We start from the raw sequence: 26137 nt of genomic DNA, 5'->3' as shown, positions 1-26137 counted from the left end.
AATAATGTATTCCTATTATTTGGAAAAAAAATCATGTTGAAATCATGAATAAAGTGATTAAGTTTTGTTATTGTTTTTTTTTCTCGTGCATTTCTATTTAGTCATAAATCATTAATAAAGTAGAAAGAAAATGAGGAAAGATGTTGAAGTCAAATAAAATGGTGATTAGATAAGACATATGTGTTGCAATTGGATTGTAGGTATGTTCTTTAAAATGTGTATTTTGTTATCTAAAAAACAATACTTTTTGGAAGCCTAGTCTCATTATAACCTTGTAAAAGACCTTAAGATTCTTGTTTTGATATGATTGTGAAATGAAGATTAAATGAAAAGGAATTGTGATTTGTTAGGATTTAGTGAAAATAGAGAGAAACATTTACTTGTGAGCATATGAGAATAAATTTCTTGATAAATTGTCATTTTATTGTTTTAGTTTGATCTTGGAAGTTGATTGTATGCTCAGGTTCGTTGTGCAAAATACTGAACTGTTCGGGCTCGTTTATGCAGATTACCGAACTGCTCAGGTTCGTTGTGCAAAATACCGAACTGCTCGGGTTTGTTTATGCAGATTACCGAACTACTCAGGTTCGTTTTGTGGGCTACCGAACTGCTCGGGTTCGTTATGCAGATTACCGAACTGCTCAGGTTCGTTGTGCAAAATACCGAACTGCTCGGGTTCGTTTATGCAGATTACCGAACTGCTCAGGTTCGTTGTGCAAAATACCGAACTGCTCGGGTTCGTTATGTGGGCTGCCGAACTGCTCGGGTTCGCTATGCAGATTACCGAACTACTCAGGTTCGTTGTGCAAAATACCGAACTGCTCGGGTTCGTTATTGTAGTGACCAGATTAAAAAATCTGGTTAGTGGCGATCGAACTACTCAGGTTCGTTATTGTAGCGACCAGATTAAAAACTCTGGTTAGTGGCGACCGAACTACTCAGGTTCGTTATTGTAGTGACCAAATTAAAAACTCGTTATTTTTCGATCTGACTACTCAGGTCCGAAGTGACGACAACCAAATTTAAATGATCATAATCATAATAGATCTAAATAACAACAATTATATTTTCTATTTTCAGGATAAAATCCCAATAGACTTAAATAACGATAATTATAATAGATCTAAATAACAACAATTATATTGGGACAACAATAATTTTGATCGCACGGGGTGATAATAATATTCTCTGGTCGTGCAAGGCGATAATGAGTCGGTAGGATTCCTGTTGAACAATATAAATAAGCAAGAATATATAATTGTAAAGTACCCTCCTTAGATTCCACGTGTTGTCAATACTCCAACGTTCAAGTGGGTAAGAGCAAACAATATGTCACTGAAATATATATTACATAAAACAATACTTACCTTGTTTTTGGGATTCATGTTCTATTTATAGAGATTTGTCTAATCTCTTCCAATTCGTCTTTTTTTCTTACAAGAATAATCTCTCAATAGATTTAAATGTTGAAATAAGATTTGCATAATCAATATCAAAATCATGTGTATATCTCACAGTAACTTTCTATAAAATCTGGATATAAAGTATATAAATCGAAAATAGTTAAACAATGTAATCAGGGATACTGGGGATAATATTTATTACGTTATCGGAGATATATAACATTTATATTTATTACGCTATCAAGAATATGATATTTATATTTATTACGCTATTGGGAATATGTGTGTGTAGGAAAAACGTTATACTTTCCTTTAGTGGAATTTGCCCCTTGTTGGCGTTGCGCAATACTGAGCCAAGACCAAAACAGGTTGTGTTTTCGGGCCTGTTAGGTCGGTTCGCAACCCATGCCAAGTTCTCACATCGTCACTTCCCCTAGATGGGCCCTTAGTGAGCTCGGCCAAATACCTACCCGATTCGGGACAGGACAGGAAGCTTTAGGAACAATTCACAAGTAGCTTTACTTATTCATATTCGTAGCAGTATTTACAATACTTTTACATGCAAAAAACAAATGAAAAAAAGAAAGAAAAAAGAACACCTAATCGAAATCAATTGAGTACAATCACATAAATCTTCCAAACACCATAATGTATTTTTGTCAATGAGGTGTTGTTCTAGCCAACTTAAGGTCGGTCGGAATCTCGATGAGCAAGGCCTTCTGGAAATGAGAGGGGCTCCTCCTACGATGACACTCCGACGCTCAAGTCAGTAAGACCATAAATATAATGACCATGATATGAAATAGGAGTTGAGAGTACTCCCTGTGTTATTTATTAGATGATGTCTTTCTGTAGAGCATAATCAGGCTCTTCACCTGATTAAGGATTTTTTGGCACCTTATCAGGCTCTTACCTGATTAAGGATTTTTATTTGGACCAAGCATCTAGCTTGGCACCATGATCACCATGGATTTTATTTGGACCAAGCATATAGCTTGGCACCATGATCAACATGAATTTTATTTGGACAAGCATCTAGCTTGGCACCATGATCAACATGGATTTTCTTTGGACCGATCCTGCTCCTACAAACTTCAAACTTGTCCACCATATAATATATTGAACAAAAACTTATTTTCAATCAACATAAATTTCAAATGAATCAAATTGTACAACATATAAATTAGATAAATTAACAATCGAATTTTACTTATATTTAATTAGTTGTAATTAAAAGAAGTAAACTTGACAAAATTTGTACCTCCATCATTATTTTTCTCTCTTCCACTTACTTTTATACTCTTTCTTTAATAAGAACAGGATTACAATAATGTAATTATATATATATATATATATTCAATACTGTTATAAAATCAAATAATATTTAGAAACAAGTCATAATGTATAACTTTTCTAATGTGTATAATAGCCTAAAAGATAATTCTCTATTTATAGTAAAAGAAATTCACCTTAATAAAAATAAAAATATATTTAAACGTTGATAAACATCCTCTAGAATTCCAAGATACAATATTTTTTTTTTCTTTTCATAAATTGTAACACTCAAAAAAACTCGCAGTGTATGTAGATTATATTAATAGAAAACTATTCAATGAAATTATAAAATTTAGAAAAATTTATAAACACCATATATAATAACAACATAAAAATTATTCTAATTTTCTTTACCCAAATTTTACCAAATATATTATTAATTGTAGTCATAAGTTTCCGCTCATATTCTTAATTAGAAATATGTGATCATATTTCCTTTCCAATTTATAACATAATCTTACTTCTTTCTATATTAGATTACAAAATATTTTTTATTAACATGCAAAATAACATTTCCCTTTCTTTTAATTTCTTTAATTACCCAATTAATACTTAAATTGTTTCAATCAACAATCAAACAACAAATAAAAATGAGACGTTTATAAATCATTATTATAATATTTTATTAACTAATTGTTTTAAAATAGAAAATAAACAAAACATTAATATAATAGAGTCATAGCAATAAATTCGGATATCTTATTACAAAAACATGATTTCTCGTATAGAAATAGACATTCTTTAACATATTTCCATACTAATAAAACACAATATCTTAGAATCAAATAAAAGATAAGTTCTCCGGTATATTAACGTTTATAAGAAATTAACTTCATTACACACAAAAACACCTTATTACATTTTATGATGACACAAAAGACAATATTGCTAATTTATAAAAATAATAATAACTTATCATAGAGTGTTGTGAGTACATGCATCTATTTTAATTTATTTGATACATCCGAAACTATGCATATTACACATTTAATTCGATTTTACTTTCTTTATAATGATATCTCTTTAGAGGTTTGATTATATTTTTATCTATAAAATTTCGAATTATTTTATGTGACAAAGCATGAACACCAAATCAATTTATAGCATAACGATATGACCATTTTACTCCATTCATCTATTCACATGTTTTTCTATTACGATTTGATTGTTGTGTTCAAGGTGATCAATCATAAATTAAAATAACAATGAACAACGTCGGTGTACCTGGCATGGTGGCAGCGAACGAGCCCCAACTATGTTAGGATGACTCTTTCATGAGTAGTGTGTGCTACCTATGTCAATAAGGAAAATTATATATATTCTGGAGGTAGGAAAAGTTTTACCTAGCCCCACGGTGGGCGCCAAATGTTCTAACCAACTTTGGTCGGTCGGAATCTGGACGAGCAAGACCTTCTGGATACGAGAGGGGCTCCTCCTGCGATGACACTCCGATGCTCAAGTCAGTAAGACCATAAATATAATGACTATGATATGAAATAGGAGTTGAGAGTACTCCCTGTGTTATTTATTAGATGTTTTGATGATGTCTTTCTGTAGAGCATAATCAGGTATATATAGACCGAATTGTAACCTCTCCACCTTTAGTCATGATTCTGTCATTAAGGATTATTAAGTCGGATTGATTGAGATCCCTTGACTTGTGCTCCCTCTTAATGTTAGATACACAGGTCGGGAAACGACCCATAAATGACCAAATATCGGGCCATGACCCAACAGGTGTAATTTGGAGAAGGGGTGTTAAATTATCATTGTTATTTTTAAACCACAAGCACTATTCTGAGGCTACCAATAAATAATAATAATAATAATCAAATAAATTCATTAGCACTATTCTCTCTCTCTTTTATTCCTAAATAGAAGGAAAATGCTCCAATAATTTTAATATCATTGGTAGTAACCAGAAAGTTGCATATTATTTTGTAACAAAAACCGAGCAATTCTCTGCAGATAGTATGCGTCTTCACGGTGAGAATGCTTCGGTCGTGACGTCTCAATCTTATTTTCAGTGGAACAGTTTTTACGTGTTCCATGCTGTGCGCCAATTTGTTCTCATTCAAAGATTTTTTTTAATATTGTTCTTTTTACAAATCATTTAGGTCTGAATAAAATTTCAAAAATTTACATATCAATAAAACAATACTATAATTTGGGGGTTAGTTGGAGTTTTCGCTATAATGTTGGTATTAGTGGGTTTCGGTTCAAAGAAAAGAAACTCCACTGTATTCTCATGGCGGAAAAACCAGTCCAAGACCATGAAGGCACTTCAGCCTCGTCTTCCACCTCTGTTTCTGTTCCGGCATCTGCATCACCTTCCAATTCTGTTTCTCTTCCAGTATCGGCATCGTCTTCCACTCCGGTATCTTCATTGTCTTCCACCTCGGCTTCTGTTTCCGTAGCTTCATCAGCCTCGGCTTTTGTTACAGCTTTGGTATCAGCATCTGTAAGCACATCACCATCAGCTTTGTCGGCGCTATCGAAATTAGCATCAGCAGCATGGGCAACGGAATCAGCACCCGCAACATCCACAACACGGGCAACAGAATCAACATCCAGATCCTCTTTGGTGGCATGGACACTCACAGACGAGTTACCCATAAAACTAGAAGGAGTAATCAATTTGGTTGCTTGGAAACAGCAAGTTATGCGTGTGTTGATCAAAGAAAATTTGCTAGGGTTGGTTATAAACCCTGTGACCCCTATAAAATATGCAAACCAAGTCAGTGATGTGGTAAGGGAGGAGTATGAAGAATGGGTTATTCATGATGAAAAGGTGCGCACTTGGCTGTTATCATCTTTATCTGAATTCATGTGTTCTTTTGTGACGGGATGGGAACATGCCTGGGAGGTCTGGAGTGCAGTGCACGAAATATGCCGTACTGAGTTGATAAACAAGCTCAAGATAGCCCTAAGGGCAGAGATCAAGAACACAAAGAAAGAGAATCAAAGTGTGACAGAATATGTTAGCAGGGTCACTTCTCTCATCAGTGCATTAGTTGGTTTGGGAGATGAGGTCTCTGAACATGAACATGTTGAGGCCATCTTGGAAGGCTTGCCCGAGGAGTATGAATCTTTGCGAGCAATCATTCGTGCACGCAGTGAACACGCCACGGTTTCTCATCTTGAATCGTTGATGTTAATTCAAGAAACGTTAGTTAACAATCTTAATAATAGACTTCCCCTTCATTCTGTACTTCCCCTCGGAAATCTTCATCTTGATGATGGAGCAGGAAGAGGCCGTGGCAGTGGCAGTGCTCAAGGTGGTGGCAGAGGTCGCCGTCGAGGCGGTGGTCGACGTCGCGATGGTACCTAGCTAGGTCTTGCTTCTTTTTTCTTTGCATATTTTGACTCATTTTTATTGAATTTGGTTGACTCATGAACTCAGTTATGGAGTTTGCTACTGGAACAGTTTGTTGAATGACAAATTATGCAATGATAAGCTATGAATAATGTTCGATGGTTATTTCTTCTGTTACAAACTTGTTGATTGTTATCTTATCAGTGCCTATTTATTGCTTTCTCCATCAAGTATTTCAATGGAGGAAGAATCTATCATTCCATTTAATTACAGATGTGAAAGGGTGTGGAGAGAAAGTGTAACTGATATTGAATCTTAAAACGAATCAGTGGAAAATTATGGGTCTAATGGGTCATCGGACACAATTATGACAATGAATTTTACTTCATTGGATCTTATGTCCAAGTTGAAGAGTGGTAGAAAGAACAGGTTCAAAATATGCAGCTACGCGACATCTTCCCACGTGCTGGCCTACAAATACAAAGAATTGACTGAATTAATCTCTGTAGCTAATAATTCACCAGAGGGCCCTTAAAACTTCAGTTCAACGCGAAAGCAATGTAAATTAGGGAGAAAGTGAAGATGCCAAAGGGGTAAGAGGAGTTTAAGAGGGAGACTTGTGATACTATTCGCGACTTTGAAGGGAGAAAAGCTCAGAAGCTCAGGTTCTCATGAGGTAGAGCTTGAACTCAATTTGTGAATGGAGAATTACACACAATGTAACATCTAACAAGTTTAAGAGAAGAGAAAAGCAACAAAAAGTTTTATATCGACTCTAGTTCTTGGACAGCTTTAGTTTGGAAATTGCTTAAGAAATTCCACTAATCACAAAGGATTACAAACGAGTACACCAACCTCATAAGGTTTATCTGAATACACAGATATCTCCAAGTACAAAGAGTACACATACCTGAGTACTTCAGTCTTAATCTCCCCCTAAGGCTAAGACCTCTTAAGATACAAACAAAAACACTCTTAGAGAGAGTATCAAGTAAGCTAGTTGGGTATCTGATGAGCCTAATTTCATTCACACTTTAAAGTTGTAATTATATATTTTTGAACTGTAATCATAAATAAATTTATTGTTTTAATTCAGATTCATCTAATTATGTGTTTATTTTGGCCTTAAGTGTTATTTATGTAAATCTTGTATGTGTAATATTTTTTAGAGCAGACTGTCTGACTAGGTTGTCTTATAGATGATCTTAATGAATCTTAATGAAGCATCTACCACGTGAATAGTCGAATCACGTGAGTAGCCGAATCACGTGAGTTAAAGAAATCAAGATCAATTAAATCTGCATTATCTCAAAAACAAAATTAAAAGAAAATTTTTCGTAGGAATATTCTTTCAAATTTCTAAAATTAAAAACCTCATGTTAAACGCATAAAAAACATAGCAAATATCCTTCAAAGATATTGTTAGAGTAAGTCTTCTTCAAATTTTCACAAGAGCGTTGGATTGAGAATTGTTTTCTTTGAATATAAAAGTCGATTGGTTATGTGTTTTCTTTATTAAACAAGTAATCCATATTTGGGTTTCTTGCATTCAAAGTTGAAGATGACTTACTCTAATAATTTTTTCCTCCAATCTGAATTTGTTTAAGGAGAATATGAAGGGTGAAAATATACGAGATGCGTCTTATAGGTTTAACCTAGGTTTTCCTGTATTACATTAGGAAAAACTTATACGCCACGAAATGGTTATTAGTTACCTTAGATGGACTTGTATATAGCTTTTATGGTTATGCTTGGGTTTTAGATGTGTTAGGGTTTGAATGCTACACATTTAACACATGTTAAATGTGAGAAGTTTAAAACCATGTGCACTAGATCCACTTGTGGTGTAATGAATATAGGAGCAAATGAGGAAATTCAATTTTGAATCTCCCTTCATTCGCTCCTCATACAAACTGATCATGAAATCTATAAATAAGACTCATTATTCCATGTAAATTCACTTTTGCGTGAGTATTATATGACGAAAATTTCATGTCTTAACTTGTTCAAGAACTACTCTAGAATAGTCTCCTACTTTAGAGATTCTCACAAGGTAACTTCCTTGTGAGGTTAGCCTCCTTGCTTCTCCAATTGAAGTCTTAGTTTGCCACTCTTCCTCAATAATCTTCTTCCACATTCAAGCTTTTGTCATTCTCTTGCAATTCCACATATTATATTGTCATCTCTTTCAAGATAACTCATAAATGTGTCTACTCCACTATCTTGATGTCCAAGACACTTGAAGGGTCATGTAAAGTAGTTACAACCATCACATGCACTTGAAAGTGACATGTTGAATGAAGTTGCTCTTACACATGTGCCTCATGTCTCTATCCATTCATTATTGTAGTTTTAGGGTACTATAGAATGTGTTCTTAGAATATTCTATAAGCTCTAAAATTTACTAGTTATCTTGCTTCTTTATTTCTTCTTCAATTTCCTTTAGTCTCCCTCTAGTAAATTTCCCTTGAAACTTCTTATTATTCCTTTCTTTCCATGCTTCTTGCTTGTATTATTAATTCTTATTGTAGTTTCATTTTCTCCTTCTTCATTAGATTCTTCTTCAATCCTAATCATATAAAAAAAGCTTAGTTCGAAATTTTTCAAAAGAATTACATCAAATTAGAGTATATTTACAGAATGAGTAAGTTTCTACTCTTAAAAATTGTTATATAGAATACTTCTAAAGTATCAGTAAAGAAATTAATTTAGAATTTAAAATAGTTAGTAGTAAAACCTTGATAGTTAATGTTAGAAACTAGTTTATAAATTTTTATTAATAATAGAAAATATTTTATATATCAATGGTTAGTCAAATAGTAATTAATTATTTTTTGTCTTTAAAATTAATTATTATTTAATTATTTTCTTGTATTATATGTTATATGGTATTTTGTGTACCAAATTACTATCCACTAAAACTACCTTAGTTTCAAATTTAAAGTTAATTTTATAAGTGTTGTAGTAAATACTTTAGAATTTATCTTTAGAATTTATAAATTAGAGTCATTCCTACTAGAGAACAAAATATCATACAAACTATATAAACTATATGAGAAGAAACAATTGAAAGACAAAACCTTTTGTCTTTTAAAAAAAAAAAAACTCCACAAAAAGTGGAAACTTTTATTTGGTGAAATTGCATACGAACTAGAGACCTATCACCTTGGCAATGAGATTCCAATTTTCTTTTTTAGGAATTATTTCATAAATAAAATGAAATTTATTTTGCAATAATGACATATTTAAGACAAAGTAGTGAAATGATAGAAATTTTTTTGCTCTAGCTTTTTAGAATGGGACAAAACATACATACACACACAAAAAGAATTTTGGACTCTAATCAGAAAAAAAATAAATTAGAATGTATATTTTAAACATAAACAAAAGAGACTCGACAATTCTAAAAAAAATAACATTAAGTTCCCAATTAGAAAAGAACGGTGCAATTTGTTTAAAGAAAAATTAAACCTTCATAGATCAAAAGTTGAGTTATTTTTCATAAAAAAAAAATCAACTTTAATCTTTAATTAAAAAGAGATTTGGTTATTTTCTTTGAAAAAAAATTGAAATTTAAACCATAAAAAAATAACTGAACTTTAAGCCTTAAACAGAAAACAATGTAGTAATTTGTTTTAAAAAGGAAAAGTTTTAGCCCTAAAAAGATTAAAAGTCAAATTATTTTCTCCAACAAATAGGCAAACTTTAAGCCCTAAAGAGACTTAGGTAACTTTTTTAAAGAAGCTGAACTTTAATTCTTAAATAGAAAAGTATAACCCAAAACATAGTAAAACAATGCATCCACGTATTAGTCCTATTGTGTAGAATCACAAATATTTTTCATTTTGTTGATCTTAAAAGCCATAAAGAAACTCAATAAAGATGTAGTAGATGGATTTTGTGATTGTTTTGGATTGTTTGGTTTTGACAAAGTGTACACTAGTGGACATGTTTTGACACAAAGATAATCATAGATATAATAAGGGTCGTGATAGGGTGAGATCGTAAACAAGAGAAAACAATTACTTAATAACCCAATAAATTAATATTTTAATTATATTTAATTTATTTTTTATTTTTGAAATATTATTATAATAGATTGTCAAATATATGTTATTTACTTTTTTCAGTTTAAAAGTAATATTTTCCCCATAACAATGATAAGAAGAGGAGTCACTTTAAATACAACATGTCCCTTATGTGAAGTTCATGGGGAATATGTTCAGCATTTGTTCTTTGGATGTAACATTACATAAATGTTGGAACTGATTAGGTGTAAGGGTTGTTCAACATGCTAATCCCATGTGCTATAATGAACAATTTCATATATTTCATGTTAACTATAAGCAAAATCTAGTATGAAAGTATGAAAGGAGTTATAGGTTGTAGTAATTTGGGGTATATAGAATTATAAGAATATTCATTTTTAAACAAGGGAAGGAGGATGTGGAGAAAGTCTTTTATTTGACCCAAGTAAAGATATGAACTTGGTTGATGTACGGGTAGGATCCACACGATCGAGACCATGACTCGGCATCTGATCCAAGCTGACCGACACCTCAGAAACCATTATGCCTAAACAAGATTAATGAAACTAACTGTGATCAAGCACTAGGTAATGGACTCCTAAGCATGACCCAACTCCCTAATCCAGTCCAATTACGAAGGGTCAATCATACAAATAAGCACAAATTTCAAGAATCAAGTACGTCATTATACAGTATTAATAGCACCTAGTGCCGAATACCGAATTCTCACTTGAGCCTCGAAGTGCCCTTTTGCAGGTACCATCTGAGCTTGGAGTTTGCAGAGACCAAGAGGGAGACTAATGACAGAGGGGTGAAAGGTTTATTTTGAGAGGAAGAGAGGAAGTCTAGACCAACCAACCGATGCGTGATTCGAATTGTTCTCTTCCAATCTCGTTCAAGAACAGTTGAGATCTAAAATACTCTCATTTAATTCTTCATATTCTGAATGGATCTTGAATCCTTACATTTGCATGTCAACCTTTAAGTAATTTAGACTGGTTTTGTTGGTCAAGTTAATTGGGACAATTTTGAATGGGACAATTTTGAATGGGTGCTTATTGATATGTTATGTCTTTGACTTGTATTGGAACCACATTAGCATTATTTTCTGTCGTGTTGATGTATACAAAAGTTATTTGATGACTGATATGATTTTGTTAGGATTATGCATGTACATAAACCTTATTTCACTGTAATAGGATTGAAGTTCCTAAAATATCTTTTTTTTTTTTTATTTTATTCTTTCTTTCGCTTGATAGAAAATAGATAATTTTTGGGTTTTACAGTGGAGAATGGTAGGGATTTGGAGAGTAGGGAAAAGTTGGGAGATGATGTTTTGGGTACATGGGTGAGGTTTGGGCAACATTTCATAATCAACACTTTCCATTAAGAATGCCAATGCTAAAGTAACATAAGGGGATACTATCTATTCAAAAATTAAAATGTTCACCATTCTTTTTTTTATGGCAGTGAGTATTTGGATACTAGCTAAATACTTTTTATTTTATTATTTAATTTTATTTAAAATTAATTTTTTTAAATATAAACTCAGATAAAAATTAATTTAAAAATATAATTCAATTAAAATTACATAACAAAATATTAGTAAAAATAAATTTGATCTTTCTAAAAAATAATTTATATATTATTATTTAAAAAACAACTATACCTTCAAAAGTTGAATTAAAATAATATAAATATATAAAGTTAAACTCTAAACAATTATTCAATCATTAATATTTCATAACTTTATTTCGATGACTGCTTTTTTTAAAATATTTAAATTAAATTTGATAATAAATTATTAATGAATATCATGATATTTCTACCCTTCATCAAAATAGGGCTATTAGTGAAAAATTAAAATAAATAAGAATAGTGTATCTACCAAAATATTTTTGTTTTTACTATCCCTAATTGCCATATTTTTGTGTACTATCATTAGCAAAATAAAATTAGTTTAGATGGTATATTTATGATTTTTATTGTAAGATTTTTTAATTGTAATTGGGTATTAAAATTGTGATTCATGTTATTAAAATTTGGCGTAACAGTCCATGAGTTTGGAGGAATGAGATTGGTTTTGGTGGAGGCCATTGAGGAAGAACCTTGCATGGAATTCTTGAAGGTGCTGAGGTTTTGTGCAGAGAGGAAGTGCTAGAAAACCTTGTTTGGAAGATTTTGGGAATGTTAAATAGATGTAACAAATGGTGATGAGAGTCAGCATTTAGTTGAACCTAAAAACATCATAAGTTCGACACAAAACTCAGTGTAGGATTAATTCGTCTGAATACGCTTAGAAATCATAAATTTTGTTCTTACAATTTCTTATGTAACAAGATGATAGATAATTTTATAAGCTCTAAAGAAATCTTTTTTAGGTTATTGTTATGGAACTAGGCTCAAGGTAGTCATTCTCTCTTCCAAATCCAAGTTTAAGACAATGGGAAAGTTTGAAATAAATTCAATTAATGTAATAAAACAAATTTAATTATATATAAATAAATTTTAAAAAATTGATTGTAAAGAAAAAAAAATTGAAAATGTAAATTAAAGTCAAAATAAATTTTAAATTAAAATAAAAATTATTATGAAATTATAATTTAGAATAAAAAATAATCATCTAACACTACTAGAAAAATTAATTTTAATGGAAGTTATTTAACAAAGAAGGTTGAACCTATAAACATCATAAGTTCGGCACAATGATCAGTGTAGGAGTAATTCGTCTAAATACACTTAGAAATCATAAAATTTTATTCTTACAACTTCGTAACATTATTCTTACAACTTCGTAACAAGATGATAGATAATTTTATAAGCTCTAAAGAAATCTTTTTTAGGTTAGTGTTATGAAACTAACTCAAGGTAGTCATTCTCTCTTCCAGTCCAAGTTTAAAGGGAAAGTTTGAAATAAATTCAATTAATATAATAAAATTAAATTAATTATATATAAATAAATTTTAAAAAATTGAATGTAAAGAAAAAAAAATTGAAAATGTAAATTAAAGTCAAAATAAATTTTAAATTAAAATGAAAATTATTATAAAATTATAATTCAGAATAAAAATCACTACAAGAAATATTGAAATTACATACCGATTACATACAGATATTTACATACGAATTCTAATTCGTATATAAGATATTTGAAATTTAAATAAAAAAACAGAAATTATTATATGAATAAAATTTATATGTAATTTATTTTAAATTTAAATTAAAAAAATATTACATACAGATATATTTCGTATTTAATGTATTAAAAATTTAATTAAAAAACTCGTCCATAATTATCATTTCAAAGTTTACCTTATTTTTTAGTACTTTACCGAAATATAGACAGTTAGAAACTCATCCTCATCTTTAATTGTTTCTTTTACAGAAGCAAAATCTAAAAATCTGGGGCTCTTATCTTGACCTCCCTTCAAAAGAGGTCAAGGCACCAAAGCGACAGTGAGTATACAGTGTGGTGCATAACATAAACGGTTAAATCTACTCTATGCAATACGTCGAATAGGTTGATCAAAATAAAACCAACAAATACTCAAAAGAAAATGCAGCTACATGTGATGGCAACATCCATCACTTTACACAATACTAAGATACTTGAACAAGATGTAAGGAAAATATGGGGGGAAATTAATAATAACTTTTGAAGGAAATAGTTGATACATAAGACCAAAGGTTCGGTGAATCAGATCCATGAAAATACTGGTTCCAAGTCAGTACGTAAATGATCCTGTTTCAACCATATAATGCTTGCCATGGCTCTTTGCTTTGAACTGATTTCTTTTTTGGATTCCATACCACTCTGTCTTCTGAAAACTGCAGACCTGTAGTACTAGCCAAAATCTCTCCTATAGCATGAATTATCTAGCACAAACCATCGTAAATTAGCTGTTGAAGACGCAGCAGTTTATTGAAGGACAAAAAAAAGAAGGAAGACACAAATTCTTTTTAGGTTATTGCATGGTGAAAATAGTATAATTAAGCCGACAGTCCCCCTGTTTACAGGACGGTTGCCTCATGATATGCTATCCATTGACACCAACAACCAGTGTCAAAAGTAGAAGACAGTTTTTTTTAGAGATCAATAAACATGGTTTAAAAGTGATGAGTCAAATGAATACCTCATGTTGTTTGGTGGATTGATCGTCCAAATATTAACTAGTTTGTCCAATTAGAAAAAAGGTTGGTAACTGCATTACACGAACAAAGTGAAGAAAAGATGCAAAAATTTCATGTTGAATCCATGACGAAGATGGTAGCTCCTGGGTTTTGTTGAGTAAGGCCTGCATTATGTCTGTATTTTGACCAATCGGTATACCAAATATCAGAGGTTTGCTTTCATCTGATCCTAGGTGTTTAATTTTCCCTTTAACCTTGGAAGATTCCACCAAAAATGGTACCAAAAGTGTAGGCAGGGATGATTTATCTGCAGTAATTTTATTGAGGACTTCATTAAGAGCACAAGCTAGTACTGGTGGCTTATAATGCTCCATAGCCACAATTGAAACCTGGATATGAAGAGTTTAACAGAATCAGATGTATTTCTGAAGCATACGAATAACAAATCATCTCAGAAGATAAATTTGTATGCTTTAAGTTTACCATTTAAATCTAATTTCTCAGAGTATTAACTCCAATTTTACAGAATCAAGCAGCAGCTTGTGAATATTTTCAGAAAGTCAATCTCAGTAGAGAAATTGATCCAATTTAAAGAAAATACAAGAATTCACAGTTGTCTAACTTGAAGAAACATCACATGTAATCATAGAAACACCTTGAACAAAGATCTAAAAAATCATATCCTCTAGCAAAGGAGTACGAAATTAACCACGAGAATCTAGACTGGAGAATAAATCAGTTATGTTATGAGTGATAAATTCTATCTTTAGAAAGGAAAAATCAAAGATGTTGTTCGAGAGAATCCGCTCAATATCCTGTTCTAAGCATTGGAATCCATTCATTAATTTCATTTAACATGGGAATAAGAACAGTCTAGTCCACCCACCACAGAACTCAATTGCAACCTTCAACAGCCAGCAACCTCTATTCACACCCAAATTTCAGAACCAACATTTGAAAATAAAAAACTACCCCTCATTGAAAGAGGCTCAAATTGTTAACAGCCAGAATGACTTCAAGGTTTCAACTACCTTTTTCAGCTTGTATGTATGTATTCACTCTCTTCAATGCCACGCAACAAGAAAGCAAATTTAACGGATATCTCGCAACCACTCACTATCATTTCACAATTTCATCCAAAAGGGCATCTAAGTTTTGTGCTTATATGAATAAATTACCATCATATAACAATATCTGAGAAAACATGAGAAAAAGTGTAAAAGGGTGGCTGAGGAGGGTTACCATATAAGCGCCGTGCTCATCAACGAAGTGCGAAACGCTCCCAGATGCTTTGAGGTGTTTGATTCCATAAGGCTCCAGGGAGTGGTCGAATGTGTCCTCTCTACAACACAAATTCATTAATGAATAATGGTTATGACCTTGAGTTCAGGGAAGAAAAAGTGATGAGAAGAAAAAATTACCGGCGGGTGAAGGAGGATGACGTGTTGGGGTGGAGAGCTTGTAAGATAGCGGCGGCGAAACCCTCTGAGTCTCTGAACAAGAACACCACCACCGGAGCAACCTTCATTTCCACCTCTCTTCTCTGCTCTATGCAAAATCCAAGGGTAGATCACGATTTTCAAACTAGATTGGAAAAATCTCACATATTCAAACACCAAAATAAAACTGGAAATTGTGTTATTTGGTGTGAAAGAAAAAGGTTGTGCTATGGATTATTTCATGTTGTAATGAAATGAAATTATAAGTGATTAAATATCTAAAACTCTTTCTTTTGCTTTTTTTTCATTTATATTATTTTATTTGTTTTTAAACCCATTCCATTTATACATGTTAAATTTATACTTTGTTGTGTTATTTTAATTGTTGTATATTTAATTATTTAATGTAAAAGTTATTTTGATATTAATTTAGTGCCCTTATGGATAATTCGTATTGACTTGGGTTTCAGAAGTTTCTAAAGCTCTTGTTTTTTCTAATGTACATATTTGCTATATTTTGAAAAAGTACAAATTATTTGCTAATTTTGTTTTCCTTTCTCGTTTTCTGATTGAGTTATGGGTTTTTTTTTATATTATATTATATTAGTTCAGGATTTTAAGTTGTTTACATCAATATTTTATATTTATAAGTATTTTATGTTTAAAATTTCAATAAATAAATGGCAAAATGTGCACAACTATCTTCTCTTTTCATTTATGATACTATCAATACCACTTAAAAAATACGCAACGAAGCCATAAAACAAAGCCTAACAAGCCTAACAAGTGAACAGGAATAACCTATACACATTTAAAACAAAGCCTAACAAGCCTAACAAGTGAACAGGAATAACCTATACACATTTATGACCTTTTTGTCAGGTGAAGCATGACTATGATGAGTAAAATTTTGTAATTTATAATCTTCAACTCCAAGGTAAAAAGGGTGGAGCTTAAATGACAAATAAATTACCTTAACTTATAAGGTGTTATGTCTTAGGTTGGGTTGATTCATGGGCAATTCACACCCCTTAATGACAAAAGGGTCAAAGAGTTCAAGATCATCATCTTCCATATCCCCTGCTTCCAACTCCAGTACATTTAATATTGAGTATATATCTTCCCATCTTTGATGAGATTTATCCGCAACACGAAACTCGTGCACTTGTCCATTTAATTCAAGCCAGCTACAACCTGGTGTTTTCTTTAGTCCTCTATCTCTAAGAAAGCTCCTCATTTTAGCAACTTTGTCCCAATTTCCTGCTGCAGCATATATATTGGAGAGCAGTACATAGTTTCCAGCATTTTTAGGTTCCATATTTATAAGCTTCTGAGCAGCAAGTTCTGCTAAACGGGTCTCTGAGTGCATCTTACAGGCACTCAACAAAGGGCCATAAACCCTGGCATCTGACTCCAATGGAATAGTTTTTATTATTTCATTGGCTTCATGGATTTGGCCAGAACGTCCGAGTAGATCAACCATACAAGTATGATGTTCCTTACAAGGTTGGTATCCATATATTTCCACCATTTCCTTGAAAATCTCCTTGCCTTTGCTAACAAGGCCTGAATTAACACAAGCTGTGAGTAGCCCAAGAAATGTCACTTGGTCCGGTACAATGCTCGATAGTTTCATTTGGCTGTACAAATGAAAACATCTAAACCACTCCCCATGTTTAGAATACGCACTGATCATTGAGTTCCACGCAATTATATCTCTATGGATACTTTTCTCTTCATCAAAAAGCTTTCTGGCCATTTCTATGCAACCACATTTTGCATAGCTACTAAGAAAGGATGTCTTAAGGGATTTAAGGGAATCAAGGCTGGTTTTCAACGAGTAACCGTGTAAGTAACTTACATAATGCAATGCCCCTATCTTTGCAAAGGCTGGCAAGATGTTAATGACTATAATGAAGTCAAGTCTAGTACCACTCCGTTTCATTTCCAAGAAAAGAGACAGAGCCTCAAGAGGCCGATCATGCATTGTATATCCTTTGATCATTGCACTCCATGAAACCACAGTCTTGTTCATTATGAAGCCAAAAATCTTCTGTGCCAAATTTAAGTCATCACATGCAGAATACATGTCAATAAGAGAATTGTGAATGGATACCTGATAATCTGAACCATTTCTTATCACATGAGCATGCATTTGCTTTCCCCATTCATTATACTTTAACTGTGTGATAGAAGAAATAGCAGGAATTGCCGTGAACAAGTCAGGTCTAAAACCTGATCTAACCATACAATATACAAGTTCTAAGGATTCCTTGGGGAATCCATTCCCTGAATATGCTGAAATCATTATGTTCCAGACCACAAGGTCCTTGTCAGGCATTTTCTCAAACAGCATTTTTGCATCTTCTAGACTACCCAACTTTGCATACATTGACAACAGTGCAGTATTCACAGTTAGTTTTCCATACAGGCAGCTCACAACAACAAAAGAGTGTAGGGCCTGTCCTGTCTTCAGTGAGTTCAACTCAACAGTGGACCTTAACAATCCAATCACAGTAATTGAATTAGGTTGGATATTCTCCTTTCTCATCCTACAAAAATGTTTAAAGCTTTCCTCCATTTTTCCATTTTCAGATGCCTCTGAAATCAAGTTATTCCAATAATTCAATTCCATTACATATTTTCCTTCAACTGGTTCATCCACATTAAAAAAACCATTCATGTCATACAACTCTACCAAAGTTCTTCCCACCAAGTCAAATGCATCCAAACCCAGCCTCACTATCTGCCCATGAACCATCTTCCCTTGTTCATGAGACAAACAAAAGCAAGATCTCAAAACAAAAGAGCTACTTTCTTCATCTGGGTACATGGACTTCCCAACCATCGCTTTGTACAAAAAGAGGGTATTGTCATATTCACCAAACTGGTACAAGGTTCTTAAGATTGCTCTATAGAGAACGATATCTGGGTTTTGCGTGTAGTAAAAAAGCTTCTGCGACAAGTCCAGGAGTCCAAATTTGGCGTAGCAATCCATGAGTTTGGAGGAAAGAGATTGGTTTTGGTGAAGGCCATGGAGGAAGAACCTTGCATGGAGTTGTTGAAGGTGCTGGGGTTTGGTGCAGAGATCTAACATAGAAGAGGAAGTGCTGGAAAACCTTGTTTGGAAGATTCTGGGAATATGTAACAAACGGTGGTGAGAGTGGAACATTTGGTTGAACCTAAAATCATCATAAGTTCGGCAGAGTAGGATTAATTCATCTGAATACGCTTAGAAATCACAAAATTTTGTTCTTGCACTAAGAAGATGATAGATAACTTGCTCAAAGTAATCATTCTCTCATCCCATTCAAGTTTAAGATGATGGGAAAGTTTGAAATAAATTAATTAATGTAATAAAATAAATTTAGTTATATATATATATATGATATAGTTAGAAATAATTTAAAAAATAATATTTTAAAGAATTGAACGTAAAGAATAAATTTTTGAAAATGTAAATTAAAGTCAAAATAAAATTTAAATTAAAATAAAAGTTATTATAAAGCTTTAATTAAAAATTATAATTCAGAATTAAAATATATTAAATAAATCGTCATAATATATATTATTTTATTTTTTATTTCAATACTATTTGTTTTAATTATTTATTTTTTAATATAAAATATAACAAAATATTAAAATCATTTCATTTTATTTTATTAATTATTCAATATATTTATTTTAATTATTCATTTTATTATAGTATAATAAAATTTACTTATAATTATTTTAATTATTATTTACATTTATATATTTTAATTATTTAATATTTAGAATAAAAAATATTTTATTATATTATTTAACTTTAATCGATTAAATTTTTTTAATTGATTATCATTTATAGAAAAGAATTAATGAAATATTTACAATACGTGACTTTGTTTATAAAAATTATATATATATATATATATATAAATAAGATTTACAATATTGATCTCGTTAAGTATTCTTTATTATTACTCATAATTTAATTAAGTATTTTTTAAATAAGTTATTTTTTACTTAAGATAAATATAATGTCTATTTGAGCGATTAAAATATTATAATTGTGTTCATTAAAAAAGATAGCGTCTTATCAAGAACGTATATGATGATTGAGATTTTTCTACTAATTTGCTAGGATGAACACAACCGGTGTGACCTTTATTCAAAGAATTATGTTTGAATTTTAATTATAATTTTTTTGATCAGCCAAAAAATTTTTGTTACAAATTTTTTATTTGAATCCCAATACCATATATATAACTTTTAACCCATGGCATTTTTTAAATCTAATAGAAATTGTATATTTCCTTTTTGTCTAATTCACCTTAATTAGGGCATTACTATAATCACACTACGTTAAATGATTGAGAATTTGAACTTACCAGAATAGAACCTATTTCAGCTTCAATAGCAAGAATATCAGCACAAGAAACTGTCCCGGGACAAGTATTTTCCACCGCTGTCTTGATATTATTTGACCACATCCAAACCCCTTATTGAATTGTTATTTGGAATTGCATCTTGCTTGCTTTCTAGAATAGCAGTGTTGTTCAGTAAAATTGATGCCTCACAACCCTGTCAAAAATATAAGAATATAGCTTTAGTTGTTGTTAATGAGATTTCTCCTCCACTCCACTGGAACCATAACTCTTGTGTCATGCTACTAAAATACCATGTCTAGAACCATGTGCTGAAGTATTTGATTTCACTTAACCCAGATATCATTTTATTCATTTCCCAAACTAACCCAAACAACTCAGTTTCAATTTCAACAAATCAAAATTGCAACAGAAGCCAAAACTAGCCAATTACCAACATTGCACTTTTATCTCTCTTCTCCTTTTCTTCTCAACTCACATAGATTTTATATATATATATATATATATATATTAAGCCAAAAGATAATGTTAATTTATGAAAAACTTTAATATAATTAAGCCAAAAGATAATTTCTCTTGAAGCTCCATCTTGACGAAATCCTGCACCGTTCCGGGGCCTTCTATGATGCAGAATTTGTAGAAAGAGAAATAAAAAAGTAAATCTAGAAAATAAAAGGAATAAAAACATTCAATACTTTAGATACACTCTCTTGTAGTTTCAAACATAATTTACAATTTAAGAAAACAATTATATTTATTAACTTCTTAAAGCAATGTCCTGATAATAACACTTAAAGTTAACCAATGCATTCAATTCATCTCAAGAGCCTTAAGTTAACCACGCAAACTATAAAATCACACACAAATTTCCATTATCCTATATACCAGTGCCATGTCTTCATAATTATGATTTCGCAAGTTCTATAATGTTCAAATCACACCAAAACACCAAATTTCAAGAGATAAGAACTTCAGCTCCACATGAGAATAATTTATATTTGTTAAACAGATTTTACACTACACTCAACAACATTTATTTAACTGCAAATATTTTCAACACAAAATTTAATTGAATAACTAAATTATGCGATTGATAGAAAAAGGTACTGCTATTGCAACAAAGAAAAAACAATCTGTAATAACATACTCTGTACAACAAAACTGTAATTTATTATAGTTTACAGAGCCTAAAAGAATTAAAAAGTTGAAAGCAATGACCAATTGAAGAGAAAACAGAGAGTCATCCATTGGAAGGGAGAAAAGAAAAAGAAGGAATAGTGAGTTCCTTACCTCTCTTGGCCTGCAGTGTCCCATATTTGAGCTTTGATGAGTTATTCTCCAACCTTGATGTTCCGGTAAGCAAATTCTACCCGTATTGTGGGTTTGAAATCCTACCGGAATACATCTTTTGCAAGAGCAGATTTGATTTCCCAATTTCAGACTCTCCAATTAGAACAACTTTGGAAGAATCGCACACACTGGTGTTCTCGAGAATGGAGGTCCAATTGGAGGCGTACTTGTTAGCATTGTGGAATAGAGCGGCGCAGCGAGAGAGTGTAGTGACGTTGGAGCAGGAGACGGAGGGTGGCGTCTGAAGCGGGAGGCGGAGGATGGCGTTAAGGTTGGAGGAGCGAATGGTTACGACGTGGAAGGATTGGAGGGAGAGGGAAGTGAGGAGGGAAACGAGAGAATTAGGGTTTACATGAAAGAGAAGAGAAAGTGATAAACAAAGGAAAAATAAAATTTAAAATAAATATAAATTATTTTAGTGAGATTTAAAATAAATCTCTGGAATTTAAAAGAGGTTAAAATAACCTCCGGTAATTAAACCCACTTACGAGGTTATAATAACCTTAGTTAAAAAACCTCCACTAAAAATATAATTTTTTGTACTGAGAGTGAGAAAGATTTCAATTCAATCAATAACTTTTTATTTTGTTTTATTTAAAATTTTTGCAACCTTATAATCAACCTCCAACAAACTTTAATTATTATTTTCTATTTAGTGAATATTTTACTTAAAAATTCAATTTATCCTTGTGAATTCAATGTACACTTCCTATAAAATAGTCTGATCCTAACATTTTTTAGTCCATTCCACTACTCACTAGTCAACTGGAGATGAGTTATCTGGAATGTGTTTGAGTCATGCTCGATGGTAATCCCATAATTTTTTTGAAGTCATGCTCACTGATCAATTGGTGGTCTAGGATTTTCGAGTCAAAGAGCAATTAATGCACAAATTTAATCTTATTAGGAAGTATATATGAAAGATAATCAACCTAAATATCATCATAACACTTTATAAAAACAAATTTTAAAATAGATATTCACTAAGGAAAACAGGTTTCATAAATTTTTTAACCGCAACAATTTAGTATTTTAATAAAATATCTTGATACAATTCACAATTCTGATATATTTTGTGCTAAACAAGTAGAATGATATTGTGAAATTTATAATCTTTTACAATAATATAAAAGACACATATATATATATATATATATCTTAACTTTATGTTTGTAAAGTCTAATTTAAACTTATTTAAGTAATTGAATGTAATCTTAAACATAATTCTTTTATTTAATAAAATAAGGAAGCTTTATGAACAATTCACAAGTAGCTTTACTTATTCATATTCGTAGCAGTATTTACAATACTTTACAGCGAAAAACAATTAATGGGAAAAAAAAAATTCCTAATCGAAATCAATTGAATACAATCATATCAATCTTCCAAACACCAGAATGCATTTTTAAACCACTAGCACTATTCTTAGGCTACCAATAAAATAATAATAATAAAATAAATTCATTAGCATTATTCTCTCTTTTATTCCTAAATAGAAGGAAAATGCTCCAATAATTTTAATATCATGGTAGTAACCAGAAAGTTGCGTATTATTTTGTAACAAAAACCGAGCAAAATTCATAGTATGTATACCGGTCGGCACCGGACGATCAAATGGTTTGCGTTAAATGACTTAATTAAATAAAGAACGTGGTTACACGTGGAATGAGCAGTTATAATTGTCGCTGAGTAAGTCAAACACGTTAACACTCCCTGGATTTTTGGGAACACTCCCGGGATCTTAGGAAACCACCAAACACGATCCAGAGACCACTAAGCACGTCTCTAACCGTCAGCTGCTTGACCCACATGGCCAAGGCCCAAGTCAACCTATTAAAGGGACTTCTAAAAGGGAAAAAGGTATGTTTTCATAATATCAGAGAATTCTCACTTGAGCACCATCGCTGACTTGAACATCGGAGTGCAATCATAGGTACCCCCGCCGGCCGACCGAGGCACGCGAAGAAGAAAAAAGACTTCAAGAATAGGACAACCAAGAGTGAAGTAAACACTGTGTATCGACGTGGATCAACATTACTCAGTCCCCAATATCCATACAGGTACAATTGGCACCCACCGTGGGGCCGAGTAATCACTATTCCCAGGCATAAGGATTCCAACGAGTGCAGATGGCTTCAACAGCAAACAACACCAACAACGACAACACCGCTGAAGAGCATAGGATGATGCTCTAAACCCTCCAAGTTCAGATGCAGGATTTACTTCAGAGAGGAGTGACAAACCAGCTACGTCAAGAGGAGGAGAAGAAAAGACAGGAAGAAGAACGCCAACGACATGCAAAGGAAATGGCTCAGTTAAAAGAACAAAACAGAAGATTGATGGAAAGACTCGAGCAATCTGAGCGTGAGGGACATTCACGTGCACCTACTCCACCACCACACCAATCCGGGACGAAGACAATAGCCCAAACTGTACCTCACACATCACTCGTCCAGCAAACCCATCAGAGTGTGAGGCAGGAAATCCCAAACAGAGTAGCAAACCCGAGGGGCCATCCGTTCACTGATGACATAATAACCGCTCCTCTTCCCAGCAAATGGAGAGGTCTAACCATGAATCTCTATGATGGTTCCTTGGATCCGGACGAGCACCTGAATATCTTCAGGACACAGATGACCCTCTACACGATCGATCGAATGGTATGGTGTAAAGTCTTCCCCGCTCAGGGAAGGCCCTCTCTGATGGTTTTATGACCTTCCCCCTAATTCCATTGCAAACTTCGATGCTTTAGAATTGAAATTCACTACACAATATGCTACCAGTAGACCCCATCGAACGTCCTCCATGTCCCTTCTCAACGTCAAACAAGAAAGAGGAGAATCTTTGCGGGATTTCATGGACAGATTTTCTAAAGTTTGTATGAGCATACGCAATCTAAATCCAGAAATAGCTATGCACCACTTGGTTTCAACCATACTACCCGGAAGGTTCACAGAAAGTCTTATCAAACGTCCACCGTACAATATGGATGAATTAAGAACAAGAGCTACAAAATTCATGCAAATTGAGGAGCATGTTGATTATCATCGCAAAACATATGCTAAAAACACGGACAGAAGTAAAGGGAATCGTCCTCCCATAACACCAGCCGACCTACACCGGTATCGTCCAAATAGAGGTCCTCGCTTTCATAGTTATACGCCGCTGGTTGTACCAAGGGGTAAGATTTTGGATGAAGCATTGCAGATTGAATTGATTCCAGCACTGAAACAATCATAAACTCCTCCCAATGCCGACACGAGTAAACTCTGCCAATACCATTGCAACTACGGTCATACGACCGAAGGTTGCCAAGCATTAAAAGATAAAATAGAAGAACTTGTCCAGGCCGGTCATCTTCGTAAATTTGTGAAGACAACCATAACTACACCTAGATCGCCCCAGCGCGACCCCGATCCCCGAGAACGTTCGGGACAAAGAGACGACCGAATTCACGATGATTATTGTCGTTCAAATAGAAGGAAACGAAGTGAAAGTCCGGACGGACGAGGCCAAAAAGCGAAAGTCCCGAGCGTAGAAGTCGGACCAAGCAGAAAGTTCGAGCAATTATCAATACAATCGTCGGACTAGTGTCACTTGGTACACCTCCTCAAGAGATTAATTACATCGCAGGTGGGTTTGCAGGTGGTGGATGTTCCAACTCGGCAAGGAAGAAACATTTGAGGGCGATCCAATCCGTCCATTCGGCCTCCACACACCGCCGACCGATATACTGCCAATCACCTTTATCGATGACGACTTCACAGCAATCGACCTCGCTCAGGACGACCCCATGGTCATAACCGTGGAGATAGATAAATTTGCAATTGCCAAAGTCCTTGTGGACCAGGGTAGCTCGGTCGACATCCTTTATTGGGAAACATTCAAGAAAATGCAAATTTCAAAGGCAGAAATACAGCCATACAACGGACAGATGGTTGGATTTTCAGGAGAAAGAGTAGACACAAGAGGATTCATTGACCTATTTACTACGTTCAGCGATGACTACCTCAACAAGACTATTAACATACGATATCTGCTAGTCAATGCCAATACATCGTATAATATCTTGCTCGGTCGACCATCCATCAACAGGTTGAAAGCCATGAAATTTCCCTCGGTCAACGGGGATATAGCCACCGTGCACGTAGATCAGAAGATAGTGCGAGAGTGTTATGTAGCTAGCTTGAAGGTAGAACCAACTCGAAGGTTATATACCACGTAGGCCGACCGAACCACAGAGCGGAGAGGCTGATCGCTTGAAAGACGTTCTAAAGGAAGAGAATCTAGAAGACACTTAGTCGCTTTAGTTGACCTAGATCCCTGGCTGGATGATCCTCGGATGGAAGCAGGGGAAGATCTTCAACCCATATTCCTCCGCGACAAAGACCATAAAACGTACATAGGAACATCTCTCAAGCCAGACGACCAAGAAGTGATCGGTAAGACGTTAACGAAAAATGCTGACCTTTTTGCTTGGACAGCTGCAGACATGCCAGGGGTAAAGTCAAATGTTATCACCCATCGGTTATCTGTCTATAAAGAGGCTAGACCGATCGCTCACAAGAAAAGGAAACTAGGTGAAGAACGACGCAAAGCCGCACGGGAGGAAACAGACAAACTAGTTCAAGCTGGTTTTATTCAAAAGGCCCACTACACAACGTGGTTGGCCAATGTGGTGATGGTCAAAAAGGCGAATGGTAAATGGAGAATGTGTGTAGATTACTCAGATCTTAACAAAGCATGCCCAAAGGACTCGTATCCATTA

The 26137-nt window shown here is 33.2% G+C and overlaps 4 protein-coding genes across 7 annotated transcripts; 2 read left to right on the top strand and 2 right to left on the bottom strand.

Moving 5' to 3' along the window:
- Positions 1-13603: 13603 nt before the first annotated feature.
- LOC137821084 (pentatricopeptide repeat-containing protein At1g11290, chloroplastic-like) lies at positions 13604-21838 on the bottom strand. Of its 4 annotated transcripts, none has more exons than XM_068625510.1 (7): positions 21310-21838; positions 20023-20215; positions 16626-18786; positions 15635-15761; positions 15456-15555; positions 14216-14602; positions 13604-13958 (listed from the first exon to the last, which is right to left on the bottom strand). In XM_068625510.1, the coding sequence occupies exon 3, from the start codon at positions 18747-18749 to the stop codon at positions 16632-16634; it is 2118 nt and encodes a 705-aa protein (XP_068481611.1). In that variant the 5' UTR covers positions 18750-18786; positions 20023-20215; positions 21310-21838; the 3' UTR covers positions 13604-13958; positions 14216-14602; positions 15456-15555; positions 15635-15761; positions 16626-16631. The 4 variants fall into 4 exon arrangements, with proteins under 4 accessions (XP_068481611.1, XP_068481610.1, XP_068481609.1 ...); XM_068625509.1 differs by having other exon boundaries at positions 15635-15756; positions 21310-21758; XM_068625508.1 differs by having other exon boundaries at positions 15635-15756; positions 16626-18834; positions 21310-21747.
- Positions 13830-15741, bottom strand: LOC137822407 (uncharacterized). Its single transcript, XM_068627293.1, has 4 exons — positions 15635-15741; positions 15456-15555; positions 14294-14602; positions 13830-13958 (listed from the first exon to the last, which is right to left on the bottom strand). Exons 1-4 carry the CDS (start codon positions 15739-15741, stop codon positions 13830-13832), a joined length of 645 nt encoding a protein of 214 aa, XP_068483394.1.
- A 2336-nt stretch (positions 21839-24174) lies between the features above and the next one.
- Positions 24175-24609, top strand: LOC137822405 (uncharacterized). The gene has a single exon (XM_068627292.1). The coding sequence runs from the start codon at positions 24175-24177 to the stop codon at positions 24607-24609; it is 435 nt and encodes a 144-aa protein (XP_068483393.1).
- Positions 24610-25162: 553 nt separating this feature from the next.
- LOC137822404 (uncharacterized) lies at positions 25163-25594 on the top strand. Its single transcript, XM_068627291.1, has one exon. The coding sequence runs from the start codon at positions 25163-25165 to the stop codon at positions 25592-25594; it is 432 nt and encodes a 143-aa protein (XP_068483392.1).
- Positions 25595-26137: the final 543 nt, after the last annotated feature.

This window comes from Phaseolus vulgaris, chromosome 9, assembly GCF_000499845.2.
Source record: "Phaseolus vulgaris cultivar G19833 chromosome 9, P. vulgaris v2.0, whole genome shotgun sequence".
Lineage (NCBI taxonomy): Eukaryota > Viridiplantae > Streptophyta > Magnoliopsida > Fabales > Fabaceae > Phaseolus > Phaseolus vulgaris.
This window is presented reverse-complemented; position numbering and strand designations above follow the sequence as displayed.

Bases quoted from the DNA above. Each gene is read 5' to 3' on its own strand.
- LOC137821084 (XM_068625508.1), bottom strand. From the start codon at position 18,824: ATGTTCCACTCTCACCACCGTTTGTTACATATTCCCAGAATCTTCCAA.
- LOC137822407 (XM_068627293.1), bottom strand. From the start codon at position 15,741: ATGAAGGTTGCTCCGGTGGTGGTGTTCTTGTTCAGAGACTCAGAGGGT. The intron at 14,603-15,455 runs GTAACCCTCCTC...CTTCATATCCAG, and splicing joins ATGAGCACGGCGCTTATATG to GTTTCAATTGTGGCTATGGA. The intron at 13,959-14,293 runs GTAATGCAGTTA...GGTTTGTGCTAG, and splicing joins CTTTTCTTCACTTTGTTCGT to ATAATTCATGCTATAGGAGA.
- LOC137822405 (XM_068627292.1), top strand. From the start codon at position 24,175: ATGTCCCTTCTCAACGTCAAACAAGAAAGAGGAGAATCTTTGCGGGAT.
- LOC137822404 (XM_068627291.1), top strand. From the start codon at position 25,163: ATGGTCATAACCGTGGAGATAGATAAATTTGCAATTGCCAAAGTCCTT.